The sequence below is a fragment of the Acinonyx jubatus genome, chromosome B2, assembly GCF_027475565.1.
Source record: "Acinonyx jubatus isolate Ajub_Pintada_27869175 chromosome B2, VMU_Ajub_asm_v1.0, whole genome shotgun sequence".
NCBI classification, from domain to species: domain Eukaryota; kingdom Metazoa; phylum Chordata; class Mammalia; order Carnivora; family Felidae; genus Acinonyx; species Acinonyx jubatus.
This window is the reverse complement of record NC_069385.1, coordinates 144,595,419-144,618,190: the sequence shown is the minus strand read 5'-3', so window position 1 is coordinate 144,618,190 and position 22,772 is coordinate 144,595,419. Positions and strand designations below refer to the sequence as shown.

Here is a 22,772-nt window from a genome sequence, read left to right as displayed (position 1 = left end):
ATGTATCTAATACACCTCAGTAATAAAAATGCAACCCAACTAAAAAATGGGCAAAATCTCTGAGTAGAAATTTCAACAAAGAAAATAGAAAGATGACCAAAAGCACATGAAAGGACGCTTAGCACCCTTAATCATCAGGGAATGGTGAATCAAAACCCTCGTGAAATACCCCTTCACATGCACCAGGGTAACTATGATCAGAAAGAGAGATAACAACAAGGATGTGGAGAAGGAGTCCCCAGACACTGCTGGTGGGAATGTCAAGCGGTGCCATCACTTCGGAAAATAGTCTGGCAGTTTCTCAGATGGCTAAAGATAGAGTTAACATCTGCCCCCCAGTAATGTCACTGCCAGGCGAATTCATTTCTCACCAAAGAGAATTGGAAACACATGTCTGCACAAAAGCTTGTATACAAATGCTCATAGCAATAGTATTCATAGCCAAAATATTCATATTCATAGCAATAGTATTCATAGCCAAAGAGCAGGAAAAAACCTTAAATATCCATCAACTGGTGAGTGGATAAACAAAAGATGATTTATCTGAAGAATATGAAACACTAATTTGAAAAGATCTCTGTACTCCTCTGTTCACTGCAGCATTGTTTACAGGAGCCACGATATGGAAGTAGCCCAAGTGTCCGTCCGTAGACGAGTGGATACAGAAGATGTGGAGATACATACGATGGAATATTAGTCAGCCATAAGAAAGGATGAAATCTAGCCATTGGCCACGACATGAATGGACCTTGAGGGTATTATGGTAAGTGAAGTAAGTCAGATGGAAGAGGACAAATTCTGTGTGGTTTCACTTATAGGTGGAATCTAAAAAACCAAACGAACGAACCAACAAAATGAAAACAAATTCACAGATATAGAGGATGGAGTGGTGGTTGCCAGAAGGGAAAGGGGTTGGGGGTTGGACGAAATGGGTAAAGAGCCCAGCTGTATGGTGAAGGGCAGTAACTAGACTCTTTGTAGTGTATACAAATATCGAATTATAATGTTGTACACCTGAACCTTACATAATGCCGTATACCAATTTTACATCAATAAAAAATATGAAATACGCAGTGAACTATTATTTAGCACTAAAAAGGAACTAAGTACTGTGATATAATACAACAGAACATGAATGAACCATTACACTTAGAAGCCAGTCACAAAAGGACACATATTGTGTGATTCCATTGATATGAACCATAAGAGAAGGCAACTCTGGAGAGACAGAAGATAGATTAGTGGTTGCCTGAGACTGAGGAAGATGATAAGGGGGAGTACCTGCTAATGGGCACAGGGTTTCTTATTTGGGTGACGAAAACGTCCTAAAATTGTGATTAGACAACTCTGTGAAAATACTAAAAACCATCGAATTGCACACTCTAAATAGGTGAATTTATGCTACGTCAATCATACTTGTAGCTGTTATTTAAAAAACTCATCTATGGAAGTGATCAAGGGTACAAATCAGGGGCAGATCAAGAAGACAGGGGCCTGTTGTCATGGGGGAGGTGGTGGCACTTGGTGGCTACCGGTGGCCAAGGAAGAGGCAGTGACACTGGACTTGGTTGGGGGCAGTGGCAGATTTGGGGCTTCTGCAGCTTCTTCCAGGGCGGATGTCCAGCACAGCTGCTGTTGAGACCCAAGATCTTCCTTCTCATCCCTCGATTGGAGTATTGGTGTACCGGCCATCTTCAGACGCCTCTGGAAGACAGATGAGGAAACTGAGGCCTGGGAAAGTTACAAAACTTGTTCAAAGTCACACAGTTTGTAAAGGACACAGCCAAGACTAGAGTGGGTTGTCAAAATTAAAACAAACAGTCTAGAGCAAAGTTTTAGGGGAAAGAAAGATGTTTGTGATCCACAAGCCAGTCGTCCACATCAGGGGCAGGCGGATGAAGAAGGGGTTTGTACTGGAAAATGCAGCTTCCTGGTTGAGTACCTTGGCCATATAGAAGTTAAGGAGACCAGAGGAAGGCACAGCTGTGAAGATACTGTTAAAAGATTGAAAGCTGAAAGGAAGTTCTTCAAAGGCTTCTTTGGAAGGCGGTCCTGTGGGTTTCAGCAGGTGGACCCCCAGTTGTGGATGAAAATACTAAGGGGTGCCTGGGTGGCTCAGTCGGTTAAGCGATCCACTCTTGATTTCGACTCCAGTCATGATCTCATGGTTTGTGAGATCGAGCCCCGCATCAGGCTCTGTGCTGACACTGCAGAGTCTGCTTGAGATTCTCTCTCTCTCTCTCTCTCTCTCTCTCTCGCCCCCCCCCACACACTGTCTCTGTCTCTCTCAAAATAAATAAACTTTAAAAATTAAAAAAAAAGAAAAGAAAATACTAAGGACCTCATAGTTGACCAGACAATAGAAAAAGTTACTTCCTGTGTCCCAGGTAGGAACTTGATAGAGGCTTCTCTGACATATGTCGTGATGGCACTGCTTGGCGCTGATCTGTCATTGCTCCATGGCTGTCAAGGTCATGGGTGCAAGATTGAGCATGAAGGAGAGGAAGCAGAAGCTGGAGAAGGAATGTGGGGTGACTGCTACTTTTGACGCTAGTCGGACCACTTGTACAACATAAGGGTCATTCCGTGTCACAACAGCCACCGAGCACGCAGAATGAGAGCAATCATGAAACAGACCCAAGGTGTCCAGAAAGGGCCGGAGTGGTGGGAAGCAGACAGCATCAGCTCCCTGTGCTCATGGAGCATGCCCTGCGAGGGTCCCTTCTCATCTGCCCCAGTGACCACGCCGGTGACAGCGGTAGCATCACCATCTCCTGCCTTTCCAGTGAGTGGCCCTGACTCGGCCTCCCGTGGGCTTGCGGCTCAGCCAGCCCGCACCGCCCTCGTGGCCACAGCAATGAAGCCAGCCCTGGAGCCCTGGGCCCTGATGCTGTTCACAGGGGAATTGCAGCCACGCACTCGGGGCCGGAGGCGGTCAGTCTTCAGGTGCTGCCTCTCCAGGTCTCGTCCAGGCTGCTCACAGACACACTCCCCCTGCGGCGGACTGCTGGTTAGAAGAGGGGTTCAAGAGTGTCCGGGCTCAGCTGCCCTTCCGCGGTCAGTTCTCCAGCCTCCCGCACCCACTGCCATCACCCAGCCAGCACCGCCTTTCCAAGAGAACTCATTCCTCACCTCCCAGCCTGTGCCAGTGGTCTGGTCCCACCCCTGCAGCCAGCCTTTGTCCCTGCCCAGTCCTATCCTGTGGCCAATGGGATGCCCTATCTGGCACCTCATGTGGCTGTGATGGGCATCACTCCCTCCCGATGGCAGCCAATGTGTATGACACTGTGGGCCACCCTCAGGCTGCCCACCTCCATCAGCCTCCCAGCCCGGTCAAGCCCCAGACATTCCCTTAGTAGGGGACAAGCCTACTTTCCTACAAGACTGCCAGTCTTTCATTAAGCCTCCTGCTCAGCACCCCAACGGTTCTGTAGCTTTCAGCGGTGTAGACGATGGTGGGTTGGCCTCAGGAGATGAGCACACGGAGGTTCCTGCAGGCACCTGTCCAGTGCATCCTTCCGAAACCCGGTGGGCTGCATTAGGAAGCAAGTCTGGGCAGCGTACTAACCCCTCACCCACCAACCCTTCCTCCAGTGACTTACAGAAGATGTTTGAAATTGAACTTTAAGCAGTCTGTATGGCTTATGTATGTTGTGTGTACCTAGACAAGGGCAGGGGCAGAGGTCAAAGGAGCAAAGGGAACTTTGCCTTCCCTGTCAGTTTACTTTCCACTAATCCCAAGGGTCCCAAGGAGCTTGTCCAGGCACAGGGTTCTAGGAAAGGTGCTTTTGAAAAGGAAGGGGCAGGAACATTTCTAGAGAAAAGTTGTCTTGCAGTTAGGCTAAAGAAGTCAAGGAAACGTTGCCCTCTGTCCACCTCCTACTCCTGCAGTCCCTCACAGATCTCGGACAGCAGAGAGGCAGAAGTATATGGACAGGAGTCTGTATTCAAAGCACATTTACTGGAGTATAAAACAGTAGGGGAAGCAAAACCATCTCCCTTTGTTTTTCATGCCATTTGCCTGCCGCCCCTCAGTGCTGGCCTGTCTTAGAGCCCAAGAACGTGGTGGCCTGCGCTTGGGCTGGGGACAAGAGATAGGCGGGCTATGCTGCCAGGATTCCCAGGAGGTCACATCAGCAGTTGTCCAGCAGATTTTAGGTGTATCTTTAGGTATATTGTAGGTGTAAAGTTGAGCTTCCACTTTGAGTAAGAATAAACATAAATCTGTATTATCAAAAAAGCCAATATCCTTATTTTCATGCATTTACATATTTTAAATAGTTGTCAATATTAAAAAGTTGTATGAATGTAAGTGATCTTGCCAAAGGTAAAAGGGTTACCTGTAAGAAGCTGTACATCTGATTGATTTATCAGTGATGCCTGTCAAAGTGGGGAGAGGGAAGGTTGGGAGTCGCAGATGAGATCTCTGGCTTATTTGGTATCATTCGTGGTAAGTAGCACATTGCAGCAACACATGCGAGTGACAAATACAGTCACTAGGTGCTGGTTGTAAAGAAAAGAAAGATCAGTGTTGTCCTGGGTTTCAACCTGGGGTGAAATTCTAATGTCGTTATTTTGTTTTGTTTTTTATTATTTTTACAAAGTTTATTTATTTTTGAGAAAGAGAGAAAGAGAAAGTGGGCAGGGGAGGGGCAGAGAGAGAATTCCAAGCAGGCTCCGTACTGTTAGTGGGGAGCCCGACGTGGGGCTTGAACCCACAAACCGGGAGATAATCACGTGAGCCCATGTCGGACGCTCCACTGACTGAGCCACCCAGGTGCCCCTAATGTCATTATTTTAATGGAATCAATCTAAATACACTTTGAATATGTATTGGCCCTGATGGACTGCTGCAGTTTCTTTATGTCAATCCTCTATGTTTGAACTCTAGGGTGACAGTGACATCATCATATCCATCCATGGGAGCACGGGTTACCGTGTTGGTTTGTCACGCGGGTCTTGGTGGGTTTTGTTTTGTCTCTTAGATTTGTGGGGGTGGAGAATCTGGTTTTATTAGCTGTGTGGGAGTCCCTCCGCTCACTTGAGAGCAGAGCATCCTGTTGCCAGTTGCAGCCACTTGACCTTTGGTAACAACATGAGATCCCATCTCATTTTTACTTTTGAATGTTGGCTTTACAATCAAATGTGAGCTGTATGTATTTGTACTGATAAGGATTTATAATCTGCTGGGGCGGCTGGGTGGCTCAGTTGGTTAAGCCTCTGACTCTCGATTTCAACTCAGGTCCTGATCTCCCAGTTTGTGAGTTTGAGCGGCAAGTTGGGCTCCACATTGACAGCATGGAGCCTGCTTGGGATTCTGTCTCTGCTCGCTCTGTCTCTCAAAATAAATAAACTAAAAAAAATTATTTTAAAAAGCTTAATTTACAATCTGCTTTAACAAAAAATGTTCTTCGTAGGGAAAAAAAAAGACATGAACCAGTGTTAATTTTTTTAATATTTTTTTTGGTAACTAAATGTCATAAACTATCCTAAATCTTCAATAGTGATGATTTACAATTATCAGTATGTGATTGTGAAAATCAATCAGGGAAGCAGTAGCAGGAATTTCATCTTTCAGTTCTGGACAAGAATTTATATGGAATGGTAGCTCACAAATAATTCTTTTGGGTCATGGGTGGAAAAAAAAGGGTATTGCAGGTACTCTATTTTGATTTTCCCAAGTGAAGGGCAGTAATCCGAGGGACTTCTAAATTTCATCATACTGAGTAGAGTTCATAAAGGAGTGTAGCTTTACTTCTGTCAAGCATTGACTTTTGCTGATTACCGACTTATAACTGCGTTATCAGCACATCAGAGCTCTGAAAAATGGGCCTCAACGCCCTTGATTCATCGGCAAACGTCCCACAGTACCCTCTTCCTATTTTCCTAAGACCGTGAACTACATAGGGCACTAGGTCTCTCAGGTCCTGGGGGATCCCAGTAGAAACTGTATTCTGAAACGGGGGACGATCCACAGGTGCAACTGTCGTTCTCCCAAGTCACAGCAGCCACGTTCCAAAGGCGTCCAACGGTGACCTTCCTCAGAGCCTGAGGACCGCCCTCCCTGCCCGCGCACGTGGCGAGGTGGGGACGGAGCCACGTGGGACCCGTGGAAGACACTCTCCGCAGCGCGCGGCTGACATTCCAGGCGCTGGAAAGGAGTTGTCAGCTTCTCGCTGCAAGACCCTGCGCGCAGACCCTGTAGTTAGACGTGAAGCACAGTGAGGTGAAACGGGGATCGTCCCCGACTTCCCATCACACTTCCCTTTCCCTCCCTCATTCCGCCCCCGCCTCCGCCTCCGCCAACTCTCAGCCCGCTGGCTCAGCTCAGACTCGCAGCCAGACCTATCGCGGGGGCCGACCGAGACCCCGGAAGAGGGACTCCATCCGGGTGCTTTGTGCGGGCGAGGGAAGGGCGTGGCTTTATGACGACCGTGAGCGGGTGGGGCGAGGAGCCAACTCAGGAGCTGGGACAGCCAGACGGAGGGGGCGGCGGGAGTATGGGTTGCAACTTGCCACGCCCCATGGAAACTCCATGCTGCTCGGGAAGGGAGTCTCTATTCTCAAACTCTCCTTGGAGGCGGGAATGTCAACTAAGAAGTTTAATTTCAAAGACTCATCCTTTGGAAAGCTTCTCCATACTCTCTCCTGCTGCCCTTCTTTCCTCTCTGCTTGATAACCGCGGGACACTCTCCGCCTCCAGCCTTCCCTCCCCCCCCGCTCTGTGCAGATGGTGGCGGCCCGCGCGGTGCGCAGCCGCAGAGAGTTCTGGGCGGCGCCGGCGAGGGGCGTGTGACGCAGCGGCCGTCGCTGCCATTTTAAGTTGTTTGTTCTCGCTCCCCTCCTCAAACGCGAGTCTGCCCCGGACCCGGGAGGCGCCCGAGGCCGCCGCCGTTTCCGCAGCCTGCGGTTGGGGGGGAAACGAGGCTGTGCCACCGCGGACTCTCACCCTCCACTTCGGCTTTGCCCCCTCCGGGTCTCCTCGACCTTCCTTCCTGAGAGCCGGAACCCGACCGTGGGGGAAGAAAGACTCGAGAGCAGATGCTTGAACTGAAATAACTTTATTTTGGGGGGTTTGCTTCGCTGACAGACCCCGTAGCGCAGGGCTCCCCTCCCCTTCCTCCCCTCCCCCTCCGCCGCCAGTACCAATCCCACCCCTCTTTCTCCTCGTTACTTCTCTTCCTTTCGGTCTCTCTCTCTCTCTCCTCTCTCTCTTTCTCTCTCTTTCTCTCTCTCGCCGCCGCCGCCTCCGCGTCCTTCCGTCCGCCGCCGCCCGGGGCGCCGAGCCAGACTATGGGTCCCAGGTGGGGGCTGAGCGGCGGCAGCAGCGCGGGCGGCCCGGTCACAGTGCGCACTGCAGCGGGGATGGAGGGGCTCAGTTGGCTGGTGGTTTTCTCTTGACATGGCTCCTGCCCGTGCTGCGAGCAGCGCCCCCGCCGCCGCCTCCTCTTCTGCCGCCGCCACCGCTCCGCCCGCAGGCTGCGGCTAGAGGGCCCGAACCCCGCCCGAGCGTCGGTCAGTGAGTCCCGGTCTGCGCGGGGACAGGGAGGGCATTTCCCCGTCACCCGCCCCCGTCCCAGCTGCCTCGGTTCCACCCCTCTGCCCCCTCGGGAAACCAACTAATGACCCCACCCTAAACTAGCCAAACTCGGGAAACATGGTCTGTTCAACGTGAGAGAGAGCGAGCGAGCTTAATCCGGAATCCGGGAACTTCAGGGCCTTTTTTTTTTTTTTTTTTTTCGGGGGGGGTGGGCTGGGCGTACTTTAAAAAGTAATTCATATTAACACAACTATTTTCTTTTTTTCCCACTGATCCATCCCATTTTCCCTCTCCCGCCTCCTCTACCCGGGCGGGAATTGTTTCCACGATGAAATGAGTGAAAACCCGAGTGATCCTGTGTCTCCCGTGGTGCGAGTGAGTCGCTGCCGCTGAAGGCAAAGGGTGGGGGTGGGACCTGGGGGGTGGAAGGCAGGTGGTCCCTGGGCGCTGCCTGGGATCTGTCTGGGAGAAGAGCCCACCGCCTTTGCCTCAGCAATGCTCGCAAGAAGATAAGTCGCACTCCCCACGATCTTGAACGGGGCCAGATTCCTAGGGAAGGCTCCCTTGGGGAATGTAGGACTCATTGCAGGGCTGGGGGTGTTGGGATCCCGGGCATTAATCAGGTCCAGCCACAGAGCCGGAATAACTGTTATATCGTGTTATATACCCCCTTTCTCTCTGCCATCATGATTTTCCATGGCAGCAGCATTAGCAGTCGCCTGAGGGTGAAAATGTGGGTGATGGGGAAGTTGGTAATGACTCCGCTGTTTCTTCTCATGGCTCCTTTGGGCAACACCTGTCCGCCCCCGGTATACACTGTAGTTGATTGCAGGGAAACCCTGTACCTCTCCCCTTCCTTCTCTACCGATTTTGCACTTTTCTCTTTGCTCACCACCAAGTGTAATCAATAACAAGCACTGGCAATACATAGCAATAGTGAAATCTGGAATAACTTAAGAATTGATTAGGTACTGCAGCCATGGATCTGGCTGGGTAAAACCCAATTGGATATTTCGGTTTCCTTCACCTACCCTGTTTTGGTGGGGGGGGGGGGTTGGGTTTTTCTTTCCCCCCCTTTATAATTTTTTTGTTTTGGTATTTGGAAAGCAGGGATCATTACACTCCCCCCCCCCCCCCCCCGTTCCTTATCATAATCCCTTCTCTAAAGAGGGGGAAAAATCCGGATGGATTTGAAGAATTGGACTGGTGTCAGCTGTGTTTTATTGCACACCTAAATCCTGATAATAGGCTTTTCATTTCCCCCCAGAGCCTTTATTTTGGCATTTAAGCCAAATGCGTTTTCCAAAAAGTTAGTTCCAAGTATTTTCTCCTCTCTGTCTTTCCTTCCTCCCCTTCCTCTTTCCCCATAACCCCAAACGTTATTGTCCAAACATGACTGGACAGCAGCTTTTGTTTCTTGACCCTGTAATATGACAGTCTGCTAATATTGCCAGAAGGTGCAGTTTTTGGGTTACAGTCGTGATTTTAGCTATTCAATCATATTAGCAGGAAAAAAAAATGACTTGTTTCTGTTGTACTTGAGTCTTAAGAAAAAGTGCCCATAGTTTAGTGACAATTTCCAAAGGCTTTAGTACCACCTGTATTTCAAAATGGGGGACCCAAACTCCCGGAAGAAACAAGCTCTGAACAGACTACGTGCTCAGCTTAGAAAGAAAAAAGAATCTCTAGCTGACCAGTTTGACTTCAAGATGTATATTGCCTTTGTATTCAAGGAGAAGGTAATTTAAAATTCTTAATGTGAATTAGCACAAGTGATTTTTGTAAGTGTATATTAAGTTATTTGTTACCCTTAAATACCTGCGTGTTAGGTTAAAGAGTGGTTGACAGAAGTCTACGTATGTGCTTTCACTTCGACCCTTATGGGGAATTCTCTGCGCGAGCTGGTGCCGTGCCGGTAACTCCCCGTGGAAGGCTGGAGGACTTGTTGGTTTGGAAATACTCTAAAGCTTAGTAGGGTCTATTTTTAGTTAACCTGGGGGGAGCAACGTTGTAAAACTCGCGTTTCTGTTTTACAATAAATTACATTTATGTAGAGTTACATGGAGAACATTATTAATTGGAGGATTGTCTATAAAGCAGGACGTTTGAAAGTGGTAAATTAGAATCAAGATGTTTATGTGCTGAAACTAGTCTGTTCAACTTCATGCTAAAGATACCTTTTCTCTTGGTACATTTAATGGATTACAATACACTTTAATTTTTAGGAACAACTAAATACTGTTAATGGTTAATTTGTATTTAGAAGTGCAATTTATTAAAATTCAAAAGGACCTAAAGACATTGAAATTTCGAGGGGGGGGGGTGGTGAACGGAATCAGAATTAACTCCACGGTTAAATAGCAAACAACTGAGTTGTGAGTAGTCAAAGAGAACATTATAAAAGCAGTATTTATTTTTTTGGAACTTAAAATGGCCAGTTTCTTCAATGATCTGTTTGACATGAGATTAGATTATGCGTATAAGGAACTACTGCTTTAATTGTTGCACCGAAGTTGTGAGCTAATTTCAGACCAGAAATAGATTCTTAGTGTGGCATCTATTTAATATTTGGAAGTTTCCTGGGTATTTACCCCACTCTTAACTCTTGAAGAGTATTTGTACAGGCATACCGTGGTTTTATTGCTCTTCACTTTACTGTGCTTCGTGGGTATTTTGGTTTTTATAAATTGATGGTTTGCGGCAACCCTGGATTGAGTAAGTCTGTCAGCGCCATTTTCCAACAGCATCTGTGCACTTCATGCCTCTGTGTCACATTTGGATAATTCTAGAAATACTTTAGGCTTTCTTTTAATGTATATTTGCTATGGTGATCTACAATCAGTTATTACTACTTGCTGAAAGCTCGGAGGATCGTTAACATTTTTTAGCAATATTTTTCAATTGAGGTATGTACATTATTTTTTTTAAGACATAATGCTTCTTGCACACTTAATAGACTACAGTGTAGTGTAAACATAATTTTTATACGCCCTGGGAAACCAAAAAATTAATTTGACATGCTTTATTGTGATATTAGCTTATAGCTGTGGTCAGGAACTGAACCCACGATATCTCCAAGGTATGCCTGTATTTAAGGATGCTTTTGGCTGCTGGAGCATATAGCATTGCAAAGTGATTTCAGAGTGGTGGTTTTGAAGTGATTATCCCAAGATTGGGTAGTACCAGGGATTGACTTTTCCATTTTGTCTTTTTGTTGATGTGTTGACTGCAGAATTGAGAAGATCAGATTTTAATTGAAGGTATTATAAGTTCAGTAGAACTAAATCCAAGATATACTTGGTGAGGTTAGTTCTTTTAATATAGAAGATGCCCTGAGTTGTACCATCTAGTTCTTTAACACCATGAAAACCCGTTTTTACTCTGAATGGACAGTACCCAGGCAACTGTCCTGAGTAGTTCATGAATTTTATAACCTAAATTGATGAGTGCTTGGTTACAAGTAAATTTGAAACTCAGTTTGGTCGTCTTTTAATTTTTTTTCTTGTTTCGTATATTGACACTTTTATGTAATACGTAAAAGTGGTAATGATACTTGACTCTTTTAAGGAGTTAAAAAATGGTAGTTTGTACAGCTTTGTTTTTAAACTGTTGAGATTTTAATTTAACTGTGTAGAATCAGTTAAATGAAAGTACATCAAGAGTAAATCACTTTTTTTTTTTTTTTTTAGCATTAGGTGTGTCTAGTGTTTATCTCTCACCATGTTTAAAAAATATTACTGTTTAAAATAAGTTACCTGTTCTGGATACTGTAAGAGCGTGCAGTAAAACATTCTTATTATAGCCTGTTTGTGTGCGGTAGGGGTAACGGGAGTGATGGGGGTTGGAGGAAGAACAGAAGGATCCACCTATTTGAAAATCTGGCATTTCGTTATAAAAAATCACTTCAGTTAATACTAAAATAAGGATACATGACATTGTAACATGAACTGGGTGTTAAAAGACAATGTGCTACTATTGGTGGGTTAAAACACTTTGTTTTTTCCTTTTAGAAGAAAAAATCAGCACTTTTTGAAGTGTCTGAGGTTATACCAGTTATGACAAATAATTACGAAGAAAATATCCTGAAAGGTGTGCGAGATTCTAGCTATTCCTTGGAAAGTTCCATAGAGCTTTTACAGAAGGATGTGGTACAGCTCCATGCTCCTCGATACCAGTCTATGAGAAGGGTAAGTTCTGTTTGTCAGTCCTGATTTGGTAAGTTTTTACAAGTTAAACTTACATTTTTTCCCCCTAAGAATGAAGTTGACTTCAAATAAAACATGGATGACTTTTTGTGTGTGGTGTTATGCTGATAGCGGTGTGTATTATTGGCCGTGGATAATGTTTTATGTTACTGTTTATTGGATTTTCTTTTTTGGGGAGAGAACTGATGTGCTCCTTGTAAGTTAAAGTAGAAGGAATTACTGCTGTCAATCTTCTAAATTTCTGCAACTCTTTGGAAGTTAGTATGAACATATTTGAACAGGAGATCCCCACAATTAGTGGCGTGGGGGAAGGTTAGAAAGAACCCTGTACTGGTCTGAAAAGTTTACTGGCCTTTGAAAATTAATACACTGGACTATGATAATAAGGAACAAGAATGGAGAAAATAGTTTTGTGTAAGTATATAATAAAAATACCAAGACAGCTTTGCTTATATATTAACTAGGTTCTGCTTTTGAAGAATGGAAATAAAAAATACTGGGACTTAACCAGAAAAATCAGCCTGAGTTGGAGTCTTCACCATGTGCTGATTAATCTAGGTCTTGATATGAGCAACATTGGACTGAGTATGTGGACTCTACAAGATAAAGATTAGAAGTAGGCCATGGGCTAGTCAGATTGGGTACTGTTCTATTCCTCTTACCTCTTAATACATAAAATGATGCTTCACGCACCTTCTGTACTTGTGAAATGTTTCTGTACTCAAACCTGTAATTGGTGACGTTCATTGCTTGTTATAATTTTGTTTCTTTGAAAGTAATTTTTTTTTTTTTGGTCATTTTATAGGATGTAATTGGCTGTACTCAGGAGATGGATTTCATTCTTTGGCCTCGGAATGATATTGAAAAAATTGTCTGTCTCCTGTTTTCTAGGTGGAAGGAATCTGATGAGCCTTTTAGGCCTGTTCAGGTATTTTATTCTAAGTGTGGTGTGCACTTAAGTGAGTAAATAGGGCCTAACTTAAATTTTTTGAGAATATGCGTTCTAATCAGTCATGAGTTGCTCTCGTCTGTTTGGATATTGTGATGCAAGAGGAGAAAGCATTTGGGTGACAGAATCTCTTGAGAATGAGAGGTGGTCCTAACTACTCCAGTGTGTCTTTGAAATAACGGCTAGAGAAAATCTTTGAGGATGGATTTACAGAGGGGCCCATGAATGAACTCAGGTGATCTCTCCTCTGAAATTGTACTCCCAAAATAGTATACCTAACCATCTGGTTCTCAAAGGAGTCTGATATAAGAAATCCTTTTCTAAAAGTAGATTTGTGTATAAAACTATACAAGAGAGGAGTAAATCTGGTAGTGGTGATGAAGTAATCTTCCTGGACATCCCTGCCAACTTTTGACTTGTCATTTGATGTACTAGTTTCTAGTGTTGAAGAGCATTTGCCCTTGAGGCAGTGATCCTAATTTTATGTATGGTAGCTTTATATGCATAGGAGAAAGTAAAGTAATCTCCCCTGAAATACCAATATGGTTACTTCTAGGTCAGGTATGGCCAAGTTTTATTCTACATATATGTAAATGTCATAAATACATCAATCATACTTATATCTATAATAAAAATAGCGAAAATTATGATTGAAAAAATTTTGCATTTATCCATTACTATGAAGTATCTTTATGGTGCTTTTGTGTATGAACAAATTGGTATACTCCCCCTGTCCCCAAGGTAATGTTCTGCACAACAGCTCAAATTATCGTTCTTTTTGTAAGATTCATTTGACAGAAATAAGTTCTAAAGTTAACATATAGCCCTAAATGTGGGTAAAAGTATTGCGTATTCATGTTTTCCTTTAATGGATGATACTAACTCACGTGAATGTGCTGGAGAATAGAAGTTTAATGTGACAAGCAGGAAGACCAGGAATGATGGGGCGTGTTTGTAGTTATCAGAGCATGTCTTACGCATCAGCTGTAACTGCTGTCCAGAAGCACTGGAAAGATTTTTTTTTTTTCATTCAGAATTTTTCACTGGGCAACTGGTTCACTTCTCCCTGTATTTTTAAAAATTTCCAATTCTCTTCTCTTTCCCTCTGAGACCTTACTTGGGATAGTTGTGTTAAAATAGTCTTGTCTCAAGTCAAGCACTACTTTTTCAAATAATGGTGTTTGAGAGTTGTGCTAGGCTGTCTCCTGAATATATACATTTAATCTTCATCCTTACAATAACGATGCAGACAGGAGCCTCCTTTTGCCAAGGAAGACGCTGAGGCTGTTGCAGATTAGCTAAACAGCCCAAGGTCATGCAGTTAAGTGGCAATCAAGATGTGATTCCTGTAAAGCTTATGCTCAGAATTTGCTACTCTGTACTGTGGGAAGTGCCCTGTATTATAAAAACCTAATATTATGGACTGAGTGTAAGCACTATATAGGGTAGAGGTGGACTGAGTATAAGCACTATATAGGACAGAGGTAAGTTTAGAGTTCAGCTTCAGGAAACAAGTTAATAGTGTAAAGATGAACTTACTTCCCTTGTAATTTAAAATAATTAGTATCCTGAATGAGAGGTCATAAATATAAATAATTTCATTCTTGAGGTAAATGAAAGAAGGAAAGATAAACTTCAACTTGAAAACTTTATTTTGTTTTTTTGATTCTTTGACTCTTGAAGCACTTTTTTTTTTTTTTTTTTGAGAGAGACCAGGCGTCAGTGGGGGAGGGGCAGAGAGCGAGGGAGTTACAGATTCTGAAGCAGGCTCCAGGCTCCGAGCTGTCAGCAGAGCCAGATGCAGGGCTCAAACTCACGGACTGTGAGATCATGACCTGACCTGAGCCAAAGTTAGACACCCAACTGACTGAGCCACCCAGGCGCCCCTTGAAGCACTTTAAAGTTTGAATAGTAATGAGATTTAGTAGGAACCAGAGTAAAGGTTGTTTTTCAATAACAAGTTCCTACTATATTCAAAGTACTAGGAGGTACACGTTAAAATCTCTCTTCTTTCCTCTTTATCCCTAAATGCTCTTGCTGCGTTAGTTCTTCATCACACTGTTCAAATATTTTGTTACTTCTCGGCATTGCTTTCATGCTGCTTATTAGGGTTTTCTTTTTGGTGGGGACTATTCCTTCCTTCCCAAATCTTTATGTATTCAATAGGATAGAATTGAAATGCCACAGAAACATAGAAGCCCTTTTCAGTCTCACTGAAATCTCTTTTCAGTGTGATGTTCTACTGGCCCCTTCTAGTCTCTCCCTGGTATTTGCCATACTGGAATACTTGAAGCTTTCTTACTTGAACAGTTTTTTGGTTTTTTTTTAAGTTTTTTAATAATTGTTTATTTTTGAGAGAGAGAGGCAGAGTGCAAGCAGGGAGGGCAGAAAGAGAGAGGGAGACACAGAATCCGAAGCAGCCTCCAGGCTCTGAGCTGTCAGCACAGAGCCCGATGCGGAGCTCAAAGTCACGAGCCGTGAGATCATGACCTGAGCCCAAGTTGGATGCACAACTGACTGAGCCAGCCGGGTGCCCCACTTGCTTGAATAGTATTTTAATTTTGACACATTTGTGCTTAATGTTGGCCCTGTTTCCTGGAATGGCATTTTCCAAATTACCTTTTCTTAGCGCTTTCCCGGGGAAAATTACTGTCCTCTTTCAAGGCCCAATCCACAATCATTTGTTAATACTGCCTACAGCGCCCGCTGTGTTAATTATTTCTCCCTTCTTCACGTAGCACTCTGAAGATAGGAACTCAGTTTAGGGTTTTACAGATAACCTCAGCTTATTCTAGGAAAGATTTGAAGCAAGTTAGGTTTTATATTTGCATGTGCGTGTCCTTTTGAGCCGTGTCAGAGCCTTAGTAGCCTTATTTTCATATTCATAAATATTTGAATTTGTGCAGAGATACAGTCGAATATCCTTTTTCCATGCAATAGTGTGGGGGTAGCATATCATTTTATGTTATGGCTTATAAGAGAAGCTAGGCAGTCAAATTCTAGATCGCAGGAACTGGTTTTTCCTTGTCAGTGTTTCTTGCTGTCTTGACATAAGAAGATAAAAGTTGAGTCAAATGGACTAACAGTCTTTCTTAAAATAATTGAACATTATATAAATAAAGAGATCTTTAAGGTTTCTCTGCTTTTTGAATTCTCCATTAGCCTGGTTGTTTCACCCAGCACTTAGTGTCTCCATGGACGTTTTGTGGGAGGATGGAGTTGATTTTCCTCATGTTAAAAGAGTAAAAGGATGTTCTGATTTGAGAATACTTCTTCCTAACTTAAAGTTTTTTTTAATCTGAAAAAACCCCACATGAAAACATCTTTAAAATTTTGAGGGGTTCATAACATCCTCAAGTCCATCTATGTTAGGACTGGATACCTTTCAGGTGTGGGCTTTATGTATCATTTAATCCCCTTAACTGTCCTGATGGGTTAGAACCTGAGATGAAACTGAAGTTTAGAGAAGTTAGGGGATATGTACAAGGTCACGTAAGTAGTGACATGTACTGCTGAGATTGGAATACATCTCTTCGTAAAAGCTATCTGTAGTGTGTTCTTTATAATAAAAAGGAGGGAGATGTCGTTCGGCTTATTTAAGCATTACATTGGGGGACACTACATATGTTGGAAGTCTTGAGCCATGTAGGTTTGAAAATCTAGTTTTATAGAATTTGGCCTAAAATCATTGAGAATGAGGATCTAGTCACCCTGATGCAGTGTTTTTCTTGAAGGTCGAATTCTGTAATGGAGTGCTGTTCACTAGAACTTTCTGTGATAAAGGCAATGCTATGTATCTCAACAGACTGTTCAGAATGGTGGCCACTGGCCACATGTGATTATTGAGTATTTGAGATGTGGCTAGTGTTAGCGAAGGACTGAATTTTAAAATGCATTTAATATGTTAAACTTGAGTAGGCACAGTTGGCTACCGCATTGGATGGCACAACTCGATGCCTGTGGATGCGGTAGATGTTTCAAATAGGGTAACGTCTTTGTACTTACATGTAAATGTGTTTCTTAATTAGGCCAAATTTGAGTTTCATCACGGTGACTATGAAAAACAGTTTCTGCATGTACTGAGCCGCAAGGACAAGACTGGAATTGTTGTCAACAATCCTAACCAGTCAGTGTTTCTCTTCATTGACAGACAGCACTTGCAGGTAAGCATTTTTTAATTTTAATTTTTTTTCCCTGCCTGCCTGCCTTCCTTCCACTTAACTCCTCATTTAAAAAGCTTATTCGTTAGGGGTGCCTGGGTGGCTCATTTTGTTAAGTGTCCAACTCTTGGTTTTGGCTCAGGTCATGATCTCACAGTTTTGTGAGTTTGAGCCATGTGGAGCCTGCTTGGGATTCTCTGTCTCCCTCTCTCTGCCCTTTCCCCAATCATGCTCTCTCTCTCTCAAAATAAATAAACTAAAAAAAAAAAAAAAAAAAAAACAAAAAAAACCTTGTCAGCAAAAGATTTTTTAAAAATGTTTATTTTTGAGAATGAGTGCAAGCGGGGTAGGGACAGAAGGAGAGGGGGACAGAGGATCCAAAGAAGTCTCTGCACTGATAGCAGAGAGCCTGATGTGGGGCTCGAACTCACAAACGGGGAGATCCAACTGAGCCACCCAGGCACCCAGCAAATTATTTTTCCATATGCGTTAATTAAGTCTGTTTTGCCACTTAAAAACTGCATTATTTTTGAAGTTATTTAAAAATCGAAAGATAACCCTGGGCCTCACCCTAGAATAGTGGTTCCCAAACTTTGCTGCATATTAGAACTGCCTGAGAGCTTTTAAAAGTCATGATTCTAGTAAACTCCAGTGAACTTAAAACAGCGTGGTTTTTTTGTTTGTTTTTAAATTTTAACATTTATTTATTTTCGAGGGATAGAGACAGAGCATGAGTGGGGGGGGGGGGGGAGACAGAGAGAGAGAGAGAGACAGAGTCCGAAGCAAGCTCCAGGCTCTGAGCTGTTTTGTTAGCACAGAGCCCAACGCGGGGCTTGAACTCACAAACTGCGAGACCATGACCTGAGCTGAAGTCGGAAGCTCAACTGACTGAGCCACCCGGGCACCCCAAAACAGTGTTTTAAGAAACCCTGTGGTAGAGCTTTTCTAAGTAAAGTACGGTCAACAGATCATAGCAGATTCTTAAATATGTGGACTCTCAGGCCCTACCCCAATCCTACTCGATCAGAATCTATGTTTTGAACAAAATCTTCAGGTGGTTAGTAACACAGATTATGTTTTGAGACGCTGTAGCCTTAGATCTTATAAATAAAAATCTGGAGGCTTCTTGGTGGCTCAGTCGGTTAAACGTCCGACATCGGCTCAGGTCATGATCTCTCAGTTTGCGAGTTGGAGCACCACATCGGGCTCTGTACTGACAGCTCTGAGCATGGAGCCTGCTTGGGATTCTGTGTCTCCCTCTCTCTCTGCCTTTCCCCTGCTCACGCTCTGTCTCAAAAATAAATAAACTTAATTAAAAAGATTATTTTTTTAAAAATCTGAAGGGATAAAATACATCTGTATTTAAAAGATCCAAATGTGTTTTAAATAAGCACTTTCAACTTAAGTGATGATACTCAGGTTTAGGTTGATGAGATAAAGAACGTTCTACAGAATAAAAAAGAATCTGGAATACCTGCATCACTTAAGTGATGAATAAGTTAGAATTTATAACATGTTTTGTTATTAACCTTTAAAAATAGCATCGCTTTCATTACCATTCATTCAACAAATGAATGCCTACTACTATGTGCCAGGTGCTGTGCAACAGTGAACCCATTAGACAGAAATTGTGTCATCAGGGACTCCCACTGCATGGTAGGGGAGGCCCAGCAGCAGAGAAGTACAGTATGCAACTCACGTGATGGGTGCTAAGAGAAGATGGTGCGGGGTACGTAAGCCATTGGGTCAGAATTCTTAAATGGTGTCACCAGAGAAGGCCTCACCGGGCAGGTGATTAGAAGAGTATTTATGATACTAGTTATGCATTGTAGAACATTGTTTATTTTTACTAGAGAGTGTGACAGTAAAAACATGAAGGTGAATCATACTGCTACCTTCAAGGAACTGAAGACTCCTTAGGAAGATTATATGTTGACTTTGTATCTTGTAAGAACATTTTAAAACACATATGGTATTATACGTACAAGTAAGAACTATGGGAAGAAAGTTAATTTCAGTGGAGGCATTTCATAAAACTAACAAAAACCTTACGACTTGGGTGGGTTTTGGGGGTTTTCTTTTCTGTTTCATCTTTACCTTAGCTCTCCTATGGTGGATATTTTGAGGTTGCCTGAGTTTTCCTTTTTAATTACTTGTGGTGTACTTTCATTTGAGTAACTTACTTAGGTAATACTGGATAGCAGGCTGTTGACTTCTATTATGGAATCCACAATAGAGATTGAGAGAGTGTAAGGTGGGGAGAGGGCCAGAGGGAGAGAGAGAGAGAATCTTAAGCAGGTTTCACACTCAGCTCAGAACCCTACGCAGGGCTCAGTGTCACAACCCTGGGATCATGGCCTGAGCCGAAATCAAAAGTCAGACACTCAACTGACTGAGCCACCCAGACACCCCGATTATCACGCAAATGTATAGATCAATAATACTATATAGAAATGGCTAGTGGCTTGAAGGAGTAACGTTGCTAAATAAGTAGGAAATCGTCTTCTGTTTTATATCAAAGTCAGATGTTTATGCTTTATGAAGCAAATAGCTTGAATCCTTTTAATGAAAAGAAAGTTGTAAGCTTGTCAGCTAAGTTCATGTTGTAGGTAGGGTGACCAGCAGTCTGTCTGTCTGTCTGGAATGCCCTGATTTTTGCATTGAAAGTCCCAAGTCCTAGGAACCTTAATTGTGGGCAGTGCGATGGCTGGTGTTAACCCTGACTGTAGATGCATCTGGTCTGCAGCGCTCTTAGGTGCATCTTTCACTCCGGTCATTACTGGTCTTCCTGACCCGGAGATGTGTTGCCATACCTGCCTTGTCAAGAGGATCGAGGGACCCAACAGGGTGGCCAACGCAGGGTGCGTTACTTACCGGCCTCAAGGAGCCATACGGGCATGAGCTCACGTCATCCTCCCCACAGTCCTGGGAGGCGTAGGTCTTCTTACTCCCATTTTAGAGGCGAGGAAAACAGGAAATGAAAGAACTTGATCACAGTCGTCTAGCAGAGATCGTATGTCCTTCATAATGCAAGATGTATGGAAAGAGCTAGACCAAATGATAATTTTGGAGGGGAATGTGGTAGAGAGGCACGTGGCTGGAGTCTGGGTTCTAATCCACATGCAGCCACTGACTGGCTATGAAATCTTGGACAGGTAACTTCTGTGAGTGTGTTTTTTGTTAAATTGAATAAACGATATTCGTAAGGTTGTTGTAGCATTTAAAGTGAAAAAATAGCACCTGGGTGGCTCAGTTGGTTAAGTGTCTGTTGGTTTTGGCTCAGGTCATGATCTCGTGGTTTCCTGAGTTCGATCCCCACGTCGGGCACTGTGCTGGCAGTGTGAAGCCTGCTTGGGATTCTCTCTCTCTCTCTGCCCCTCCTAACTCATGCTCGCTCTCTCTCAAAATAAATAACCTTAAGAAATTTCTTTAAAGTAAAAAAATACATGTGCGTTATGTGGTTTATTTATGTATAGAGACTGCTTTTTTTAAAGGTGAAGTGAAAAGAACTTTGAAGGCAGGCGGTTCAAGGGTTTTAGATTCCGTCTTCCGTTTACTGGCAGTGGTGATCTGTGAAAGCACCTAGCACACTTGCCATAAGCTAGATGTTAAATGGTGACTTTTTTTTTTTTTTTAAATGTTTTGTTTTTTGAGAGCTGGGGAGGGTCAGAGATGTTGGGGGGGGGGGCGGGGTGGGGAGAGGATCCCAAGCAGGATCTGCATGGTCAGCACAGAGCACGATGCAGGTTTTGAACTCACAAACCGGAGAGATCATGACCTGAACTGAAATCGAGAGTTGGACACTAAACTGACTGAGCCACCCAGGTGTCCCCAAGTAACTACTTTTTAAAAATAATACTTACAGTTTTATTTTTCTGGTAATACTTTTGCTTTCTTCCAGTCCTTTACCCCCGGTTATGCTTCAATCTTTCTTTTTTCTATTTCATATCTTTGCCCTCACTTCTATGACACTTTTGTTGTCCTTGTATATACAGACATGACTTCAAACTTCTGTTAAGATGTGTCTCTATGGCCTTTAACCTTATTTTCCTTTAGCAAGTTGTCCAAGTTGACTTTTCTGACTTCAGTTTTTTGTTTGAATAAACTCTCTAAATGTTTGTTTAGTTTATAATCATGCTTATTCTTTCTGTATTTTATATGGCAAGGTTGTGTCTTCCTAACTAGACTGTGGTCCCTGTGGGTACAGACTGTAATGTGTTCTCTTGATCTGTGTGCTTTATTGCTGTGTGTAAGTGCTTGATAGAATTATGGGAGATTGACTTCATGTGACACTTGATGGGTTATGTAAAGGTCTTCTTTATTAAGATTAAAATGATTCCCCTTGCAGACTCCGAAAAACAAAGCTACAATCTTCAAGTTATGCAGCATCTGCCTCTACCTGCCGCAGGAACAGCTTACGCACTGGGCGGTTGGCACCATAGAGGACCACCTCCGTCCTTACATGCCGGAGTAGGGGCCTGACCAGCAGAGCGGAAAGGATCAGGGAGCGCAGCAGCATTTTGTTTCCTTGTTTTCTTACACTTTATTCTTTCAGAGTTTAAAGAAAATGGACTCATGCACAGAACACTATGCATTTTGAAACGTGTTCATCCTGGATTTTTTTTTTTTTAATTATTTGTGTCTCAGAACTTAAAAAAAATTAGGTGTCTTCTGCACGGACTGTGTGAAAGAAGATGCTTTGCATATTTGCTGCACTGCATCAGCATTCTGCTAAAAATGTGAAGTGAAAGGACAGTTGTACACTGAAATGCTTAAATGTATCTGAAAGCACAAGGTGATACTCTTTTTTGATGGTCTTTCCATTTATGCTGGTTTTTGCCTCTCTGACATCTGTCATCAGTATTTAGAGGGTGAGAAGGGAATGTAAAAGGTATACATAACATTGAAACAAACGGAATAGCTTTGCCGTAATCACCGTCGTTCCAGAGCACTGTCAGATTCATTCTAATGACCACAAGTGGTTGTTTAAAAAAAAAAATACAACCACGGGGAAGAAATCTTTTAAGAAAAAAAAAAGCATCTCATTGTAGGCATTCTTGCCTCATGTTTTACTGGGCCATGTTTGTTTCCTGGTACTCATAAATAAATGTATGTATTTTATTTCCAGATCTCTTTCCCCAAGTTGTTGTTATAAAAGAGTATTCTGCTGAATGTGGATACAGTTCTACACATTAAAGCAGATCTGGAGTCTGAAGTAGCTAACGCAGCTGTAAAACTGAGAAATCCATGCATAGCTGCAGAAATCATAGGGAGAGGACTTTCCTTTTTTGGTTTTTGTTTTTTGGTTTTAAAGAGAAGAGGTTTTTATTACAAAGAAAATGCAGTGAATTGTGCAGAAATACTGGTTTCTACACCATCCTAAAAGAAAACTTTAGGAGGGTTTCTTGGAATAGAAAAAAGTTACTAAAGTTGGCATCTTAAATTGTTAAAAAAAAACAAAACAAAACACTGAGTGTCAAAGCTCTAAAAGCAGAACTCATTTTGTGCAATGAACATAAGGAAAGACTACTGTATAGTTTTTTGTTTTTTCTTTTTAATGAAGAAAAGCTTTGCTTAAGGGTTGCATACTTTTATGGAGTAAATCTGAATGATCCTACTCCTTTGGAGTAAAACTTAGTGCTTACTGGTTTCCAAATGTATTTAGCTTCTGGTTGGAATTTGAAAAAAATGAAAACCTAAATAAAATAGGTGAAAGTTCCCTGACTATTCAGGTGAATACACAAAACTGAAGTGGTAACTTTTTTTCCCAAGTCGCTGGGTGGTGTTACTGATGACCTTGGGGGTTATATTACAGTCCATAGCACACAGTAAACTCAGGACAAAAACCATTTGCATTTGCAGTTTCAAGAATAGGAATCAAAGACCTTTTGTAAGCTTTAACAGGTATCAGGTTGGCC

General features: G+C 43.0%; 1 protein-coding gene and 1 pseudogene across 2 annotated transcripts; both read left to right on the top strand.

The window, feature by feature from the left end:
* LOC113593967 (protein numb homolog) overlaps positions 1-7,915 on the top strand; it is a 54,274-nt pseudogene extending 46,359 nt beyond the window's left edge.
* Positions 7,775-22,600, top strand: CB2H6orf62 (chromosome B2 C6orf62 homolog). 2 transcript variants are annotated; one of them, XM_027040424.2, is made up of 5 exons: positions 7,775-7,915; positions 11,551-11,727; positions 12,551-12,673; positions 16,723-16,857; positions 21,203-22,600. In XM_027040424.2, the coding sequence occupies exons 1-5, from the start codon at positions 7,874-7,876 to the stop codon at positions 21,326-21,328; spliced, it is 603 nt and encodes a 200-aa protein (XP_026896225.1). In that variant the 5' UTR covers positions 7,775-7,873; the 3' UTR covers positions 21,329-22,600. The 2 variants fall into 2 exon arrangements, with proteins under 2 accessions (XP_026896225.1, XP_014920271.1); XM_015064785.3 differs by lacking the exon at positions 7,775-7,915 and adding an exon at positions 7,920-9,279.
* Positions 22,601-22,772: the final 172 nt, after the last annotated feature.

Coding starts and splice junctions, on each gene's coding strand:
- CB2H6orf62 (XM_015064785.3), top strand. CDS start 9,151: ATGGGGGACCCAAACTCCCGGAAGAAACAAGCTCTGAACAGACTACGT. Junction 9,280..11,550: donor CCTTTGTATTCAAGGAGAAG/GTAATTTAAAAT, acceptor TTTTCCTTTTAG/AAGAAAAAATCAGCACTTTT. Junction 12,674..16,722: donor AGCCTTTTAGGCCTGTTCAG/GTATTTTATTCT, acceptor TTTCTTAATTAG/GCCAAATTTGAGTTTCATCA.